The sequence below is a fragment of the Podarcis liolepis genome, assembly GCF_965112155.1.
Source record: "Podarcis liolepis genome assembly, chromosome: 18".
Classification (NCBI taxonomy): domain Eukaryota; kingdom Metazoa; phylum Chordata; class Lepidosauria; order Squamata; family Lacertidae; genus Podarcis; species Podarcis liolepis.
Window position 1 is genome coordinate 4,650,902 of NC_139572.1, and position 17,694 is coordinate 4,668,595.

General features: G+C 50.4%; 1 protein-coding gene across 1 annotated transcript in view; it reads right to left on the minus strand.

The window, feature by feature from the left end:
• Positions 1 to 1,522: 1,522 nt before the first annotated feature.
• The window catches only part of SSBP4 (single stranded DNA binding protein 4), a 40,341-nt gene continuing 24,169 nt past the window's right edge, over positions 1,523 to 17,694 (minus strand). Inside the window, exons 8-17 of the mRNA XM_083483982.1 lie at positions 15,817 to 15,886; positions 14,496 to 14,563; positions 13,001 to 13,068; positions 10,923 to 10,968; positions 8,571 to 8,606; positions 8,319 to 8,418; positions 7,112 to 7,179; positions 6,315 to 6,393; positions 5,079 to 5,107; positions 1,523 to 3,655 (exon numbers count right to left, since the gene is read on the minus strand). Of these exons, the coding sequence (XP_083340108.1) occupies positions 3,386 to 3,655; positions 5,079 to 5,107; positions 6,315 to 6,393; positions 7,112 to 7,179; positions 8,319 to 8,418; positions 8,571 to 8,606; positions 10,923 to 10,968; positions 13,001 to 13,068; positions 14,496 to 14,563; positions 15,817 to 15,886 (834 nt within the window). The 3' untranslated portion in view covers positions 1,523 to 3,385. The remainder of the gene's footprint in view (positions 3,656 to 5,078; positions 5,108 to 6,314; positions 6,394 to 7,111; positions 7,180 to 8,318; positions 8,419 to 8,570; positions 8,607 to 10,922; positions 10,969 to 13,000; positions 13,069 to 14,495; positions 14,564 to 15,816; positions 15,887 to 17,694) is intronic.

Below are 17,694 nucleotides of genomic sequence, written 5' to 3' on the forward strand. Positions count from 1 at the left end.
GCAGAGCTGGGCCCCTGAGGGTCATCTAGTCTAACCCTCTGCAATGCAGGAATACGCAGCTGCCCTCGCAAACAAGACCGAACTACCGTATTTTTCGCTCCATAAGATGAACCTAGTTTTCAGAGAAAACAAGAAAACAAATACAGTGGTGCCTCGCAAGACGAAAAGAATCCGTTCCGCGAGTCTCTTCGTCTTGCGGTTTTTTCGTCTTGCGAAACAAGCCCATTAGCGGCTTAGCGGATCAGCCGATAAGCGGTTTAGTGGCTTAGCGGATCAGCTGTTAAGCGGCTTAGCAGATCAGCTGTTTAGCGGCTTAGGATCAGCTGATAAGCGGCTTAGCAGCTTGGGGAAAAGGGGGGGAAAGGAAAAAAAACCCCGCAGGAACTCGCAAGACAGCGGATCTATGATTTTTGTGGCCACAGACATGATTTGATGGTGAGTTTGGGGTAGCCCAATGCAAAAAATCCTGAGGATCCATCTGGATCTGTGCTTTGTAACCACGTTTTTGCGTCATTGCGGCCCCACGCAACAGTGGGTGTGTGGTTTTTTTGGTGCAGGCTGTAGCCATGGACATGCTGTGTGATCTGAAGGTGAATTTGGGGTGACCCAATTCAAAATTCCTGAGGATCCATGGGCTTTTACCTACCCCCCCAGGCAGCCTCCTTTATCTCTAGAGTCCCTTATCTCCCTCCTGATCGCTTACCGATCAGCAACTTCCTTTCAACACCCCCTTCCTTCTTGTTTGCCGTAGTGTCTTTTCCTTAGCTGGAGCAGTTTTTTGCTCCTCCTTTTCTTCTAATTTCTCTCCTCTCCTTATTGCTTTAGTCTTCCTGTCTCCTCTCCTTGCAAGTTCCCTGTCTTTACCTCCCTCCCTCCCAGGCAGCCTCCTTTATCTCTAGCCTCCCTTATCTCCCTCCCGATTGCTTGCCAATCAGCGGCTTTGTTTCAACACCCATTTCCCTCTTTCAAAAAAATAAAAGCACAATCTGCTTTTTGCCCCTGGGCAATTCGGCTCCAGGAACCACGCATTCGCTCCATAAGACGCACAGACATTTCCCCTTACTTTTTAGGAGGAAAAAAGTGTGTCTTATGGAGCGAAAAATACGGTATGAAGACTCGGGATATGCAAGTAGTCTCTTGTAGTCTCTCTTCCCATGTAGCAACCGTTGCTAAGGCCACAGTGTGTTTGTGGCAGGTGGGGGAAAAAGCTGCACCTGTTGAACTAGCAAGCTGCTACAAAGCTAAACATAAAGGGGCGAATAGCCCTCTCTTACCTGCTAGGACCAGGATAAGCGGGGGCTGTTTGCGTGTGAGCACCCAGGGAAATAGGGTGTGGGGAATCTGGAGGGGTGCTGTTGGGGGGCCGGGAATCCGGTGGGACCCCCCAAAAATGTACCTAAATGAAACATCATTCCTGTATTTTTTTGGGGGGGGGTGTGGACTAGATGACCCCTGGTGTTCCCTTACCAACTCTGTAGACTCTTGCTTTGCAAAAAGAACACACACAATTCCTCCCCCATTGTTTTTTCTTTAAAAAAATCCAAGTTTAACATTTATTGATGCAAGGTTTTCTATTATTTTTTCCCTCCTTGTCGGCGACTTTTTAAAAAAATTGAAGCGGCTTTCCAAAAAACGGTAAGTTCTATTTACAGCGACGAAAGAAACCACCCAGGTTTTGGGGGCGAGGCAAGGAATTTCTACCCCATCCCAAAGATACCCCCCCCTTTGCAATAATAATAATAATTAATAATAAGGTAATGTCAACCGGCCCAGACGAATCTTGCTCTCTCGTTCCCCACCCCCCGTTCTGAATTCAATTCTTTTTACAAATTGCATGACGTTCCGTAGCAAAAGCAGATTGTTTTAAAAATATAAAGTTTAAACAGAAGGGGGGAGCGGGTAATCTGGCATGTTTTCCCCATTTTGCATATAGAATCGTCGATCTGGAATGGACCATGAAATCTCCTTTATCAAAAGTTTAGGAGCAATTTAGTGGCAGCGAACGTGCATTAAAAAATAATAATGATGCCACTGGGAATTTATATAGGAAGGGAAAGGAATGATTTTTCCAGCCTCTGAGTGACCTCATGCCAGTTCTGGGGCGGAGCCAAATGCCAAATGTGGGCGGAGCAACAGTTTCTGTGGACACCCCCCCTTTTCTTAAAGGCCCACAACTACCACTCCTCTAGTCCAGCATTCTTCAAAAAAAAATGGGGGGGCGGCGTCCCCAGATGCAGCTGGAACACAGCTCCCATCATTCCTGGCCACTGACTGAGCCAACTGGCGCTGATGGGATTTGTAGTCACATCTTTGCAGAGTGGAGGAATCGAGGTTGATGATCGCTGCTCTTGGCTGACGGAAGCAGGTGGGAAGTTTTAATAAATTGGGATGCAGAGAGGTAAATAAAAAACCCTGCAAAAGAGCGCCGCCCTCCTGGCCGCTACAGGAATTTCGCCAGCTTTAAAAAAATAATCCAAGATTCTGGTTTTTTTGGGGGGGGGTGAGAAGAGAGGGAAGGGGGGAAATGTGGGGATTCCCCCCCACGAAACAACGAATCATGTCTTGCAAAACCAAAAAACCACACACATTTAAAAAGACGCAAGGCCTGCTCTGAACCAGTATTAAATCGGGGTTTGGCGTGGGTTTCTTGACCAGAGGCTACTTCCCCCCCCCCTCTGGGGGCTGGAGGCAAAAAAGTGGGCAGGGCCACGGATGCGAATTTCGCCTCTGTAGAGCAGGCCATATTACGATATGCACAAGAAACCGTCTCATCTTCCATCGGGGAGGCGGTCCGAGTGCGAGGGTGTGATTCCAGCCCAGAGAAAACACTCGAGGGAGGTGCAAAAGCAGGGTTCCCGCGAGCCTGCCCCCCCCCCACAAACGCTGCTCCTCTTCCGCCCCGTTTACAAACCATGCCCCCAACTCAAATCCCCAATATAGAATCCCAGCCCCTACGCCGCCCCTCTCCCCAAAAGACAATCCTTCTCTGCAGCATTTTTTTTGGGGGGGGTTGCCTAGCGCCCCCCAAGTACCCCGGGTGCTCCTGGTGTCTTCGAGGGGCTGTGAAGTCCGAAAAAGCCGGGAGGTGGGGAGAAGGCGGCAGTCCACCCTGCCCCATCGTAGGTCCCCCATGGAGAGCGTCTGAGAGATGGGGACGACCAAAGTCGATCTCTAAATGTGTTTGGATCAGCAGTTCCGAGTTGGGATAGGCAGCGGAGATGGGGAAGAGTTTATTAAATTATTATTCTTTGAAAGGACCTCACCGTTTTGTCTCCACGGCGGTCAGTCCAGGTTGTATCAAAGGAGGCGGATGCTAGGGAAATGTTTGGGGACCAGTGGCGTCGGTCCGTAGCGAGAGACATTGGGGGGCCGCTGCCCCCCGGGGTCACAACTCGGACAGCTGCCCCTGTTTCCAGTAGGAGATGGTGTCGTCGGCGTTGGGAGTGGCCGGGCCGGTCCTGCCTGGCCACGGGGCGCCCCGGCCCCCACGCGGACCCCGAGACCCGCGGGAACCTCGCCCCCGCCGCGGGCGTCGCTCCACGCAGGACCGGGCGCTCTCGCTCTGGAACGGGTTGAGGAATCCGGCGCCCATCTCGCCGTCGTTCCGTGGGGTGCCAGGAGGATTGCTCAAAGGCGGCAGGCTGCTGGGGGAAGCCTTGGGAACCAGGAGTGAGAAAAGGGGGGTTAATTCCGTTCATCGTAAAATTGTAAAGGGACCCTTGACCGTTAGGTCCAGTCGTGGCCGACTCTGGGGTTGCGGCGCTCATCTCGCTTTATTGGCTGTGAGGGAGCCGGCGTACAGCTTCCGCGTCATGTGGCCAGCAGGACTAAGCCACTTCTGGCGAACCAGAGCAGCGCACGGAAACGCCGTTTACCTTCCCGCCAGAGTGGTACCTATTTATCTACTTGCACTTTGAGGTGCTTTTGAACTGCTAGGTGGGCAGGAGGAGGGACCGAGCAACGGGCGCTCACCCCGTCGCGGGGATTCGAACCGCCAACCTTCTGATCGGCAAGTCCTAGGCTCTGTGGTTTAACCCACAGCGCCACCCGCGTCCCATACATAGAAGGGGCCATAAGTGCCATCTAATTCAGCCCCCTGCAATGCAGGGATCTTCCGCCCGATGTGGGGCTTGAATCCACGACCCTGAGGTCAAGGGTCCTCGTGCTTGACCGACAGAACTACCTCAGCCAGCAGAACCCAGCTCCCAGGGAAAACCTCAACAATTTGTTGTTTTGAAAATTCAAGTTTCTAGCCCATAGGATGCTGGAATAGACCTGTCTGGAGGGCCAATGGAGTGCGCCTCCGGGGGTGAACCCAGATTGCTGCGTTAGCAGCACTGAAGCGACCTTCTGGGGGATGAGCCTAGCAGTGGGTCTGGAGGTCTTGGGCTGCCCAGATGACAAGACCCCCATCTCGGCCTCAAAGATGGGGGTCCGAAGGAAAGCAGAGCAAGACGTTTGGCTGGGATGCAGGAGTTGCTGGAAGGAGGCGTATAGGGTGCCGTCCAGCCATCTTAGGGACTCCATTCCGGATATGTAGGGCTTAAAAGGACCCCTGACAGTAAAGTCCAGTCGTGGCCAACTCTGGCGTTGCGGCGCTCATCTCGCTTTACCGGCCAAGGGAGCCGGCTTACAGCTTCCGGGTCATGTGGCCAGCAGGACTAAGCCGCTTCTGGCGAACCAGAGCAGCGCACGGAAACGCCGTTTACCTTCCCACCAGAGTGGTACCTATTTATCTACTTGCACTTTGATGTGCTTTCGAACTGCCAGGTGGGCAGGAGCAGGGACCGAGCAACGGGAGCTCACCCCGTTGCGGGGATTCGAACCGCCGGCCACCTGGTCGGCAAGCCCAAGAGCCACGCCCCTGCCCTTAAAAATAAAGCAAGTTTCTGGTCCTCAGGACTGATTTAAATAAAGAAACGTCCTAGGGGATGTTTTGCATGCAGAGCAGAATCGCCCTTGGAGAGACCCCCCGGCTGAGACAAATCCCCGACAGTACCCCCTCCAATTAAACAGACCCTAACCGCTAGGCCCTCCTGCCCTCCCCTCCCCCAGGGCAGCCCCATGCAAAATCTCACCTTTGACATGGGTTCCATTTCACCAGGACCTGTGGATGAAACAAGGAGGCAGTTGGAATGAAACATTTGACCTCGTTCCAGACCCTGTTGGAAGGGGCTTGGGCGTAAATAATAATAATAATAATAATAATAATAATAATAATAATAATAACAACAATAATAATTTATTTATATCCCCAACCATCTGGCTTGGTTTCCCCCGTCACTCTGGGCAGCTCCCAACAGAATATTAAAAACACGATAAAAGATCAGTCATTAAAAACTTCCCTAAACAGGGCTGCCTTCAGATGTCTTCTGAAAGCCAGATAGTTGTTTATTTCCTTGACATTTGACGGGAGGGCGTTCCACAGGGCGGGTGCCACCACCGAGAAGGCCCTCTGCCTGGTTCCCTGTAACCTCACTTCTCGCAGGGAGGGAACCGCCAGAAGACCCTTGGAGCTGGACCTCAGTGTCTGGGCTGAACAATGGGGGTGGAGACGCTCCTTCAGGGATACTGGGCCATTTAGGGCTTTCAAGGTCAGCAGCAATGCTTTGAATTGTGCTCGGAAATGTCCTGGGAGCCAATGTAGGTCTTTCAGGACTGGTGTTATGTGGTCTCAGCAGCCGTCCCCAGTCCCCAGTCTAGCTGCCGCATTCTGGATTAGTTGTAGTTTCCGGGTCACCTTCAAAGGCAGCCCCACGGAGAGCGCTTGGCAGTAGTCCAAGCGGGAGATAACCAGAGCATGCACCACTCTGGTGAGGCAGTCTGTGAGCAGGGAGGGTCTCATCCTGCGTACCAGACGGAGCTGGGAGACAGCTGCCCTGGACACAGAACTGGCCTGCGCCTCCATGGACAGCTGTGAGTCCAAAATGACTTGTGACACCTCAAAGGTCCTAAGAACCGTGAGAAGAGATTTGATGGAGTAGGCCAACAGGCCATCAGCACCCTATTCTCACAGTGGTCAAAAGTCTGCCCCACAGGCAAGACCCCCCACCCCCCATCTCTTCTTCCCAGGATGGAATCGTAACTGGAGAGACGGGGAACTATTCGGATTTTGTACTTAAGGAGTCGAGAGACGGAGGAACCTACGGACTATGTTGAATCAGCAAAGTTTAACAGCTATAATAGGAGACTCTAATGAGGACTAGTTGGTTTTTTGGGTTTTTTCTCTTTTTTTGTAAGCCTTTCTCGGATTATTAAACCAAACGCTACAGCATGAAGAATCCGTGAGCAGGACAGGCGGTTCTTAAACCCACCCAAAGATCCGTTCATGTGTTGTGGCTCCATTGCGTTCATTCCGGGCATCGCGCCTTCGGGGCTCAGCCCCATGGAGAACTAAAAATGGGGAGGGGGAAGGCAGGGAGAGGGACAGGGTGTATGGGGTGGGAGAAGTTGGGTGGGGGTGGAGAAAGAGTTAGTGACTTCGTGACTCCTTGCTCCTTGACCCTCAGACCCTTGACTTTGTGACTCCTTGCTCCTCGACCCTCGGACCCTTGACTTCCTGACTCCTTGCTCCTCGGACTCTTGACTTCCTGACTCCTTGCTCCTTGACCCTCGGACCCTTGACTTCGTGACTCCTTGCTCCTTGACCCTTGACTTTGTGACTCCTTGCTCCTTGACCCTCAGACCCTTGACTTTGTGACTCCTTGCTCCTTGACCCTCAGACCCTTGACTTCGTGACTCCTTGCTCCTCAAACCTCGGACCCTTGACTTCGTGACTCCTTGACCCTCGGACCCTTGACTTTGTGACTCCTTGACCCTCGGACCCTTGACCTCCTGACTCCTTGCTCCTTGACCCTCGGACCCTTGACTTCCGGACTCCTTGACCCTTGACTTTGTGACTCCCTTCTTCCTGACCCTCGGACCCCTGGCTTCTGGACTCTCGTTCCTGCTCCCACCCCGCCATCTTGCCCCCGGTCCCGACATCCTCAGCCGGGACTTCGATCGCCCATAGACCAGACCGTGACAAAGGGATTTCAGCACCCAGGCAGGTGTTCATATGTGGACAGCCTGGGTCCAAGCCATACTGAGGTTGTGTTCGATAGGTACTTACGCTGAGCCGACTTCCGGGGGGTCCGATGGGATTCATCAGGTACATGCTTTCACTGGAGTTGGTGGAGTCTGGGGAGAGAAGGGGGCGAGATGAGACAACCCTGTAGGGCTCTTAAACTCAACCTCAAATTTCAAAGGGTAAGGTAAAGGGACCCCTGACCATTAGGTCCAGTCGTGGCCGACTCTGGGGTTGCGGCGCTCATCTCGCTTTACTGGCCGAGGGAGCTGGTGTACAGCTTCCGGGTCATGTGGCCAGCAGGACTAAGCCACTTCTGGCGAACCAGAGCAGCGCACGGAAACGCCGTTTACCTTCCCGCCGGAGTGGTACCTATTTATCTCCTTGCACTGTGACATGCTTTCGAACTGCTAGGTTGGCAGGAGCAGGGACCGAGCAACGGGAGCTCACCCCGTCACGGGGATTCGAACCGCCGACCTTCTGATTGGCAAGCCCTAGGCTCTGTGGTTTAACCCACAGCGCCACCAACGTCCCCTGTCTCAAAGGGTACAGTGTTGATAAATGTTTCCTGGCAGATATCGAATGAGTCTTGTTATACAGTGGTGCCTCGCAAGACGAAAAGAATCTCTTCTGTGATTCTCTTCGTCTAGCGGTTTTTTCGTCTTGCGAAGCAAGCCCATTGACGGATTAGCGGATTAGCGCTATTAGCGGCTTTTAGCGGCTTATCTGCTGATCGGATCAGCTGATAAGCGGCTTAGCGGCTTAGAAAAAGGGGGGGGGAGAGAAAAAACCCCCGCAGGAACTCGCAAGGCATTGTCGTCTTGCGAAGCAAGCCCATAGGAAATTCGTTTTGTGAAGCACCTCCAAAACGGAAAACCCTTTTGTCTAGCGGGTTTTCCGTCTTGCGAGGCATTCGTCTTGCGGGGCACCACTGTATATATATATATATATATATAGTATGTGTATGTGTGAAGTAAAATCTGTAATGACGTTAATGAATTTCAATAAAGAATTTTTTCATCCAAAACCTCCCACAAAAAACAAAAACAAAAACCCGAACGGCTGACGGCGCTTCCAATTGGCTGCAGGAGTTTCCTGCAGCCAATCGGAAGCCGTGCCTCGGTTTCTGAACACTTTGGAAGTCGAACAGGCTTCTGGAATGGATTCCGTTCGACTTTCGAGGTACGACTGCACTGAGAAGAAGTAAATGAACTGACCACCTTTCCTTCTGGGCTGTGTAAAAAGCACTCACCTCCAGGGCTGGGCAGGAGGGGGGTGCCAGGGGGCCCCCCACCACCAGGGGGGCCCTGTGGGGAAGCAGAGAGAGACAGGACGGTGGCGTTCGGCTGGGTCTAGAAGATAAACAGAAACCCAGAAGTGTTTTCATGAGATCTCTCCACCGGTTGGCCTCCCCAAAGAGACTCGCCCAGCCCCGAAACTCGAACACCCCTTGTACGAGGGGTCGGTGCCCCCAGATTCTCACTCCGCCCCATGGGAAACTCACCCCATAGCTGCCTGGAGACGAGGAGGAATACGGGACCTGAAAGAAACCAGACAGAGAGGGATGTACAGTGGCACCTCGGGTTAAGTACTTAATTCGTTTCGGAGGTCCGTTCTTAACCTGAAACTGTTCTTAACCCTGAAGCACCACTTTAGCTGATGGGGCCTCCCGCTGCTGCCGCGCCGTTGGAGCACGATTTCTGTTCTCATCCGGAAGCAAAGTTCTTAACCTGAGGTATTATTTCTGGGATAGCGGAGTCTGTAACCTGAAGCGTATGTTACCCGAGGTACCACTGTAATAGGAGTTCAGGCACTGAAGCCATCACTTATCCTGCCCTCTGGTGCAACAGAAAATAAAATCGCTCCCTCTCCCTTTAGATTTTTGAAGATGGCTATCATATCTCCTCTCAGTCTCCTCTTTTCCAGGCTTAAACATTCCCAGCTCCTTCAACCGTTCCTCATCAGGCTTGGTTTCCAAAGCCTTGATCATCTTGGTTGCCCTCATAGAATCATAGAGTTGGAAGAGAACACAAGGGCCATCGAGTCCAACCCCCTGCCAAGCAGGAAACACCATCAGAGCACTCCTGACATATGGTTGTCAAGCCTCTGCTTAAAGACCTCCAAAGGAGGAGACTTCACCACACTCCTTGGCAGCAAATTCCACTGTCAAACAGCTCTTACTGTCAGGAAGTTCTTCCTAATGTTTAGGTGGAATCTTCTTTCTTGTAATTTGGATCCATTGCTCCGTGTCCGCTTCTCTGGAGCAGCAGAAAACAACCTTTCTCCCTCCTCTATGTGACATCCTTTTATATATTTGAACATGGCTATCATATCACCCCTTAACCTCCTCTTCTCCAGGCTAAACATGCCCAGCTCCCTCCTCTGCCCACCTTCCAGGTTGTCAATATCCTTCTTAAATTGGGGTGCCCAGAACTGGACACAGTATTCCAGATGTGGTCTGACCAAGGCAGACTAGAGGAGGACTATGACTTCCCTTGATGTAGAACCCCGGGCCTTAAGTTGCCAACCCCGATCTAGACCATGGATAGGGGAACTAAGGCCCGGGGGCTGGATCTGGCCCAATCGTCTTCTAAATCTGCCCTGCGGACGGTCTGGGAATCAGTGTGTTTTTACATGAGTAGAACGTGTCCTTTGATTTAAAATGCATCTCTGGGTTATTTGTGGGGCCTGCCTGGTGTTTTCACATGAGTAGAATGTGTGCTTTTATTTAAAAGGCACCTCTGGGTTATTTGTGGGGCATAGGAATTCATTCATTATCCTTTCCCCCCCCAAAATATAATCCGCCCCGCCCCCCCACAAGGTCTGAGGGACAGTGGACCGGCCCCCTGCTGAAAAAGTTTTCTGACCTGATTCTAGACACTAGGCTTGTGTGAATGCAGCCTAGAATAGCATTCGCTTTTTTTGCTGCTGCATCACACGTCGGGCTCACGTTAAGTTTGTGGTCCACCAAGACCTCTTACATCCTTTTCACATATACTGCTACAGATAGGTAGCCGTGTTGGTCTGCCATAGTCAAAATAAAAAAAATCCTTCCAGTAGCACCTTAAAGACCAACTAAGTTAGTTCTTGGTATGAGCTTTCGTGTGCATGCACACTTCTTCAGATACACTGAAACAGAAGTTGCCAGATCCTTCTATATAGTGAGAAGGTGGGGAGGGGTATTACTCAGAAGGTTGGTGGGAATGGGAGATTGGCAGATAGCTGAGATGAGCCTGTTGACGACTCTTAACGACTGCAATAGGTCTTACAGGAAAAGGCAAGGGGTGAGAAGGTGAGAAATGGCTTAGTCATGTATAATGAGATAAGAATCCAATGTCTTTGTTCAGACCTTTTCCTGTAAGACCTATTACAGTCGTTAAGAGTCGTCAACAGGCTCATCTCAGCTATCTGCCAATCTCCCATTCCCACCACCCTTCTGAGTAATACCCCTCCCCACCTTCTCACTATATAGAAGGGTCTGGCAACTTCTGTTTCAGTGTATCTGAAGAAGTGTGCATGCACACGAAAGCTCATACCAAGAACTAACTTAGTTGGTCTTTAAGGTGCTACTGGAAGGAATTTTTTTATTTTGACATATACTGCTAGCAAGCCAGGTGTCCCCTGCCCTATATTTGTGCATCTGGCTAGAGTACAGTTTTCGCGCAAACACCCATATACATATCCGTGGAGAGAGCAGGCATGAGGGCTCCGTTTAACATATAAAGAAGCCTTTCTCTGTAAGGAGAAATCACATTGATGAGGTCTTAGGAAGTGGGGTTCAAGTAGAGTGGACGAATCCTGCAGTTCAGAATTTTATGGCAGGGGAGGGTTTTTAATTTTTTTTTAAAAAGGTTACCGAGTTTGCATTCATATTCGGCCAGGGGCTTCGCACTCCAGGACCTCTGCAAAAAAGAAGAGAGAGAAAATATGTACATTGATATATTCTATTGATCATTTTAGCCATATTTCGGAAGCACTTTGGACTTTGGACTGTTTCTGGGCTTGTTCAGAGCATCCGACCCTGCATTTAGGCTGCATTGCGATGTTCTATTGCAGTCTGCAAGCCGCTTTGAATAGAATAAAGGTAAAGGGACCCCTGACCATTAGGTCCAGTTGTGACCAAGTCTGGGGTTGCGGCGCTCATCTCACTTTACTGGCCGAGGGAGCCGGCGTACAGCTTCCGGGTCATGTGACCAGCAGGACTAAGCCGCTTCTGGCGAACCAGAGCAGCGCATGGAAACGCTGTTTACCTTCCCGCTGGAGTGGTACCTATTTATCTCCTTGCAGTTTGACGTGCTTTCGAACTGCTACGTTGGCAGGAGCAGGGACTGAGCAACGGGAGCTCACACTGTCGCGGGGATTCAAACCGCCGACCTTCTGATCGGCAAGTCCTAGGCTCTGTGGTTTAACCCACAGCGCCACCCGCGTCCCATATAATAAAAATAAAAACAACCCAACAGCCCCCTCCCCACAAAAAACCCCCCACATTTTAAAAGGGCATAGGATGTCAATCAGACGAACTAAAAGCCTGGTTCGAAAGGAAAGAGGCGGTCCCTGAGGTATTGCGGTCCTGAGTCATTTAAGGCTTTATAGGTCAGAACCAGCACTTTGAACTGGGCCCGGAAACTAATTAGAATCCTAGAATCATAGAGTTGGAAGAGACCGCAAGGGCCATCGAGTCCAACCCCCTGCCAAGCAGGAAACACCATCAGAGCACTCCTGACATATGGTTGTCAAGCCTCTGCTTAAAGACCTCCAAAGGAGGAGACTCCACCACACTCCTTGGCAGCAAATTCCACTGTCAAACAGCTCTTACTGTCAGGAAGTTCTTCCTAATGTTTAGGTGGAATCTTCTTTCTTGTAGTTTGGATCCATTGCTCCGTGTCCGCTTCTCTGGAGCAGCAGAAAACCACCTTTCTCCCTCCTCTATGTGACATCCTTTTATATATTTGAACATGGCTATCATATCACCCCTTAACCTCCCTCTTCTCCAGGCTAAACATGCCCAGCTCCCTTAGCCGTTCCTCATAAGGCATCGTTTCCAGGCCTTTGACCATTTTGGTAGCCAGTGCAGTCGGGCCAGGATCAGTGCAATGTGCTCAAACTGTCTTGCCACCCAGTGAGTGAGCCGGCCGCTGAATTCTGCACCGGCTGAAGTTTCCGAACCGTCTTCAGAAGCAGCCCTACGTAGAACGCATTGCAGTAATCTAACCTTGAGGTTACCAGAGCATAGACAACAGTAGTTAGGCTATCCCTGTCCAGATAGGGACATAGCTGGGCCACCAGCCGAAGCCGATAGAAGCCACTCCAGGCCACCTGAGCCTTGACCAACTGTTGCAATGCCAGCCTGAATATTTACCGTATTTTTCGCTCTATAACACGCACCAGACCATAACACGCACGTAGTTTTTAGAGAAGGAAAACAAGAAGAAAAAAATTCTAAACGAAATAGTGGATATATGATTTTTGTGGTTCATGCTGTGGCCACAGACATGTGATCTGACAGTTTGGAGTAGCCCAATGCAAAAATCCTGAGAATCCATGTGGATCCATGCTTTGTAACCACGGAGGAGGGAAGGAAGGGGAACCATGGATCCTCTGCTCACGACTGCAGCAGATTCCCCCCCCGCCACCCGCAGGCATTCGCTCCATAACACGCACAGACATTTCCCCTTACTTTCTAGGAGGAAAAAAGTGAGTGTTATGGTGCAAAAAATACGGTATTTATTATACAGTCGTGCCTTGGGTCCCAAATGCCTTGGAACTCGGACGTTTCGGCTCCTGAACACTGCAAACCCGGATGTGAGTGTTCTGGTTTGCAAACATTATTTGGAACCCGAATGTCCGCTGGGGCTTCCGATTGGCTGCAGGAGCTTCCAGTTTCCAGCTGTCTACCCCCTCCCCAAAAAGGAAAGCAACCCAGAGGTTCCTCACGTGCTCATCGCCGGCATGCCAGGACCAGCGAAGGATCCATGTGGGGGTCTCATCACAGCACCGTAACTCTGGAGGGTGAGAAAAGAGGTGTATTCCCATGACAAGGTGAAGGGCTTTCGGGAAATGATATATAATGAATGGAAAAGGGTGTTTAAATTGGCAATCTCCACCCCCCCAATACCCGAAGCCTTTTTACTAGGAATAATTTGGACAGAGGTTCCAGGAAGCTGAGTTTATTTATGTACAGGACAACAGCAGCCAGAACTATCTACGCACAGAAGCGGAAAGGTTACCAACGGAGGAGGAATGGCTTACGGAACTGATGGGACTATGCTGAAATTGACTTCAAAATTAAGAGGACATAAAGGTAAAGGGTAAAGGGACCCCTGACCATCAGGTCCAGTCATGGCCGACTCTGGGGTTGCGGCGCTCATCTCACTTTATTGGCCGAGGGAGCCGGCGTACAGCTTCCGGGTCATGTGGCCAGCATGACTAAGCTGCGGCGGCGCCGCAACCACCTCATGCAGGGCTCACGGGCGGCATGGGCGAGAGTCTCTCTCCCTCCCCCTCAGGCGGGGAAGGGCCAATGGAACTCCTCACGCCAGGACGACGACAGCCCCGACGTGCTGCTTAGCATCCCTTCCAACCAGTGCAGCATCTTAATGTAGCGATTTCCCCCTCTGCATCCCTTTCCTAACTCTATTTTTATAAATCATTTGTCCACCCGTAGTTCAAGTTTTCTGTCCATCCTACCAATGTATGTAACTCTTGACAATAGCTTTTCAACTAAATGATAAACTTTCCCCATTCTTTATTAAAGAGGTCCTCTTCCTGGTTTCTAATTCTGCCTGTAAGCTTTGCCATCTGGACGTCGTTCATCAGTTTTGTCTGCCACTCTTCTTTGGTGGGAGTTGTAGACCCTTAGGATCATCCAGTCCAACCCCCTGCAAAACGCAGTCAGTGGCAGCAAAAGCAGCATCGCTCCAGGAGTGGCGGATTTCTGTATAAGCTAAGCCAAAATCCCTTATTTTGACTGCTGATCCCTTATTTTCGAGGCTGCTGGTCCCTTATTTTCAAATCTGTAAGTTGACAGCTATGCTCCTGGTTCAACCAGAAGGGAGGGCAGCTGGTTGCAGCAGAAGAAGACACCCGGGACTCTTCATCTCTGTTCCCTTGGCCACCCTCCTCTGCTGCTTCAGCCTCCAGTTCTGAACTGCTCTCTGGCACAGACTCTCCCCGCTCACTAAGCCCTGTTGCCTCTCTAGCTTCTGACACCTCCTCCTCCCAGTCTTCTCCCTCTAACCACTCGTCGGCATCCCACCACCAATCCCCGGCCTCTGCGCCTCCTTCCCTTTGGGGGGAGGGTCCCCCAATATGGTTCCTAGGACCGTCCCTCTGCACCCAACCAGACTGCAACACCTTCGAAGGGACGCAGGAACCTCAATGCAAATTCTGGGCTTTTGGTGACCCCGGGCGTCAGTTTGGGGGCGCTCACCTGTGGGGCCATCCCTGTCAGGCCACGTGGGGGGCTCATGCGCTGCATTGGACCCACGGAGGGGTGCCCTGGTGAGGAGAAGAGAAGAGAAAGAACAAGAACGCGCTTAAGGCAGTGACATAGAACCGGCTTGCTAACCTCATGAGATCCGTAAGCTTGGGGTTTTTTTGGTATTTGTTTTCTATTATTATTGTTGTTATTGTTATTGTTGTTGTTGTTATTGTTATTTTATTTCAACAATGTAATTATCAGAGATAAACAAGAATAAAATTGTTCAACCCACACCCCTGAGACCAGTCCATTGTAACTATCCAACCTCCCAAAATTCCAACACCTCCTGTGATGGTTTGACCCCTTTCTATTTTAACAGTACAGCAGATGTTCGGGTTGCGGATGTGATCCGTGCAGGATTCATGTCTGCAACCCGCAGCGCTGTGTCTGCGCATGCGCAGGTTGCGACTCGGCACTTCTGCGCATGTGCAAAGCGCAATTTAGTGCTTCTGTGCATGAGCAAGTGCCAAAACCCGGAAATAACCTGTTCCAGTACTTCTGTGCACAACCCGAAATCGCGCAACCCGAAGCGTCTGTAACCCGAGGTAAAGGTAAAGGGACCCCGGGCCATTAGGTCCAGTTGTGGCCGACTCTGGGGTTGCGGCGCTCATCTCGCTTTACTGGCCGAGGGAGCCGGCGTACAGCTTCCGGGTCATGTGGCCAGCAGGACTACGCCGCTTCTGGCGAACCAGAGCAGCGCACGGAAATGCCGTTTACCTTCCCACCAGAGTGGTACCTATTTATCTACTTGAACTTTGACGTGCTTTGGAACTGCTAGGTTGGCAGGAGCAGGGAGCGAGCAATGGGAGCTCATCCCATCGCGGGGATTCGAACCGCTGACCTTCTGATCGGCAAGTCCTAGGCTCTGTGGTTTAACCCATAGCGCCACCTGCGTCCCATAACCCAAGGTATGACCGTACGAATTCTACAAACAGCTTCCACATCTCCTCGGCCAGTAAAGCGAGATGAGCGCCGCAACCCCAGAGTCGGTCACGACTGGACCTAATGGTCAGGGGTCCCTTTACCTTTAACAAATATTGGGTCTGTTTTTGAAGTGAGGGTGCCGAATCTTGCTTGGCATACAGAAAGCAAACGTCTTCTGCAGAGGATCTTTTGTGCAAAACCCTGGAATGCCACCACCCCCCAGGAAGTTGGGGACAGGGGGAGGCCAACTGCGCTGAGCCTGACTTGGGGACAAAAACCAGCTTCTTCCACAGCCCCCCAGCCATTTGCCAGGCGAACTTCGTCGCCCCCCGACCCCACAACTCACCTTGCACCCATGACCCGGGGTCCATCGCGCTGGACATGGGAGGCTGGGGTCCAGGCACGCCCCCCGGTTGCTATTGGAGGAAATGCAAGAGCAATGAATCTGAGCACATAAACCTGTCTTCAACTTTGGAACTCCCTGCCACTTGACCCCAGGCCGTTGCTGTTTTTCTTTTGGCGTCTGCTACACACATCTTTGTTTAGGCAATGCCACGTACAAGGTCGACATGGGTCTTAATTAGTCTTGATTTTGTTTGGTTTTTTAAAAAAATGTTTTATATGTTTTTATTCCCCCCCCCCCCCGCATTTTATTTAATTTTGCACAAAAAAATTGTCCAGGGAAATTGTCCATCACAGCAAGTAAGAGCCTAACCATATAGCTTTCTGCTTGATGTGCTTTTTTAATGTATATTTTTTATTAATTTTTTTCTGTTTTACATTGACGTTCATTTAAACAACCTTAAAATATCAACGACTTCCCTTCTTCTCTTCCCATGGTTCATTTTACACAAACCCCTGCATATTTTGCTCAAAGTAATCCATTCGGTGACCCATGGTTACATCCATCAAAACTTATTTACACTGTTTAATTTATCTTAGTGCGGCCAACGTTTTCAAACGTACAGAGTTTTCACCCGCATATTCAATAAACATTTTCCAATCTTCTGGTTTTTAAAAAATGTTTTAAATACTTGTTTTTAACCGTGTGCTGTTGGTTTTTGTTTTGCTTTTGATCTGACAATTTCATTGCATTTTTCCTTTCGTAAATCTCTTTAAGGTTGTTAAAGGTAAAGGGACCCCTGACCATTAGGTCCAGTCGTGACCGACTCTGGGGTTGCGGTGCTCATCTCGCTTTATTGGCTGAGGGAGCCGGCATACAGCTTCCGGGTCATGTGGCCAGCGTGACTAAGCCGCTTCTGGCGAACCAGAGCAGTGCACGGAAACGCCGTTTACCTTCCCGCCGGAGCGGTACCTATTTATCTACTTGCACTTTGACGTGCTTTCGAACTGCTAGGTTGGCAGGAGCAGGGACCGAGCAACGGGAGCTCACCCCGTCGCGGGGATTCGAACCGTCGACCTTCCGATCGGCAAGTCCTAGGCTCTGTGGTTTAACCCACAGCGCCACCCGCGTCCCTAAGGTTGTTGGGTTTCCCCAAACACACACACACACGGTATATAAATTTTACAAACTAGATCGATTGGATAGATGGCTGGGTTAAGAATCACCTTATCTATCCTCCATGATGGGATACCTGACATGATACAGAGATGTATTTTTATTGATTGATTTCGTTTCATAAAATTTATATATCACCTGGTTGTTAAAACAAGAACGACACCCGCAAAGCAGTTTACCCCCCCCAAAAAAGAGACAATAAAATTCTCAACAGGAAACATTAACAGCGATAAACTAAACTTTCAAAAAGTTTAAATGAAAACAGATTAAGCTAGCCTGGGTGAGATCCGAAAATCTCATGGGCAACAGCACCCAGATGTTCAACATACAGTGGTACCTCGCAAGACGAATGCCTCGCAAGATGAAAAACTCGCAAGACGAAAGAGTTTTTCGTTTTTTGAGTTGCTTCGCAAGACGAATTTCCCTATGGGCTTGCTTCGCAAGACGAAAAACGAAAACGTCTTGCAAGTTTGTTTCCTTTTTCTTAAAACTGTTAATACCCAGGGTGACTTCGAGGAGCAACTCATAGCACGCGGTGTGGTAGCCTTTTTTGAGGTTTTTGAAGACTTTGGTGATTTCAAAGACTTTGGGAAACCGTGCTTGGCAAGACGAAAAATCCGCAAGACGAAAAAACTCGCAGAACGAATTAATTTCGTCTTGCGAGGCACCACTGTACATGAAGGACAAATGATATATTCAGAAAGA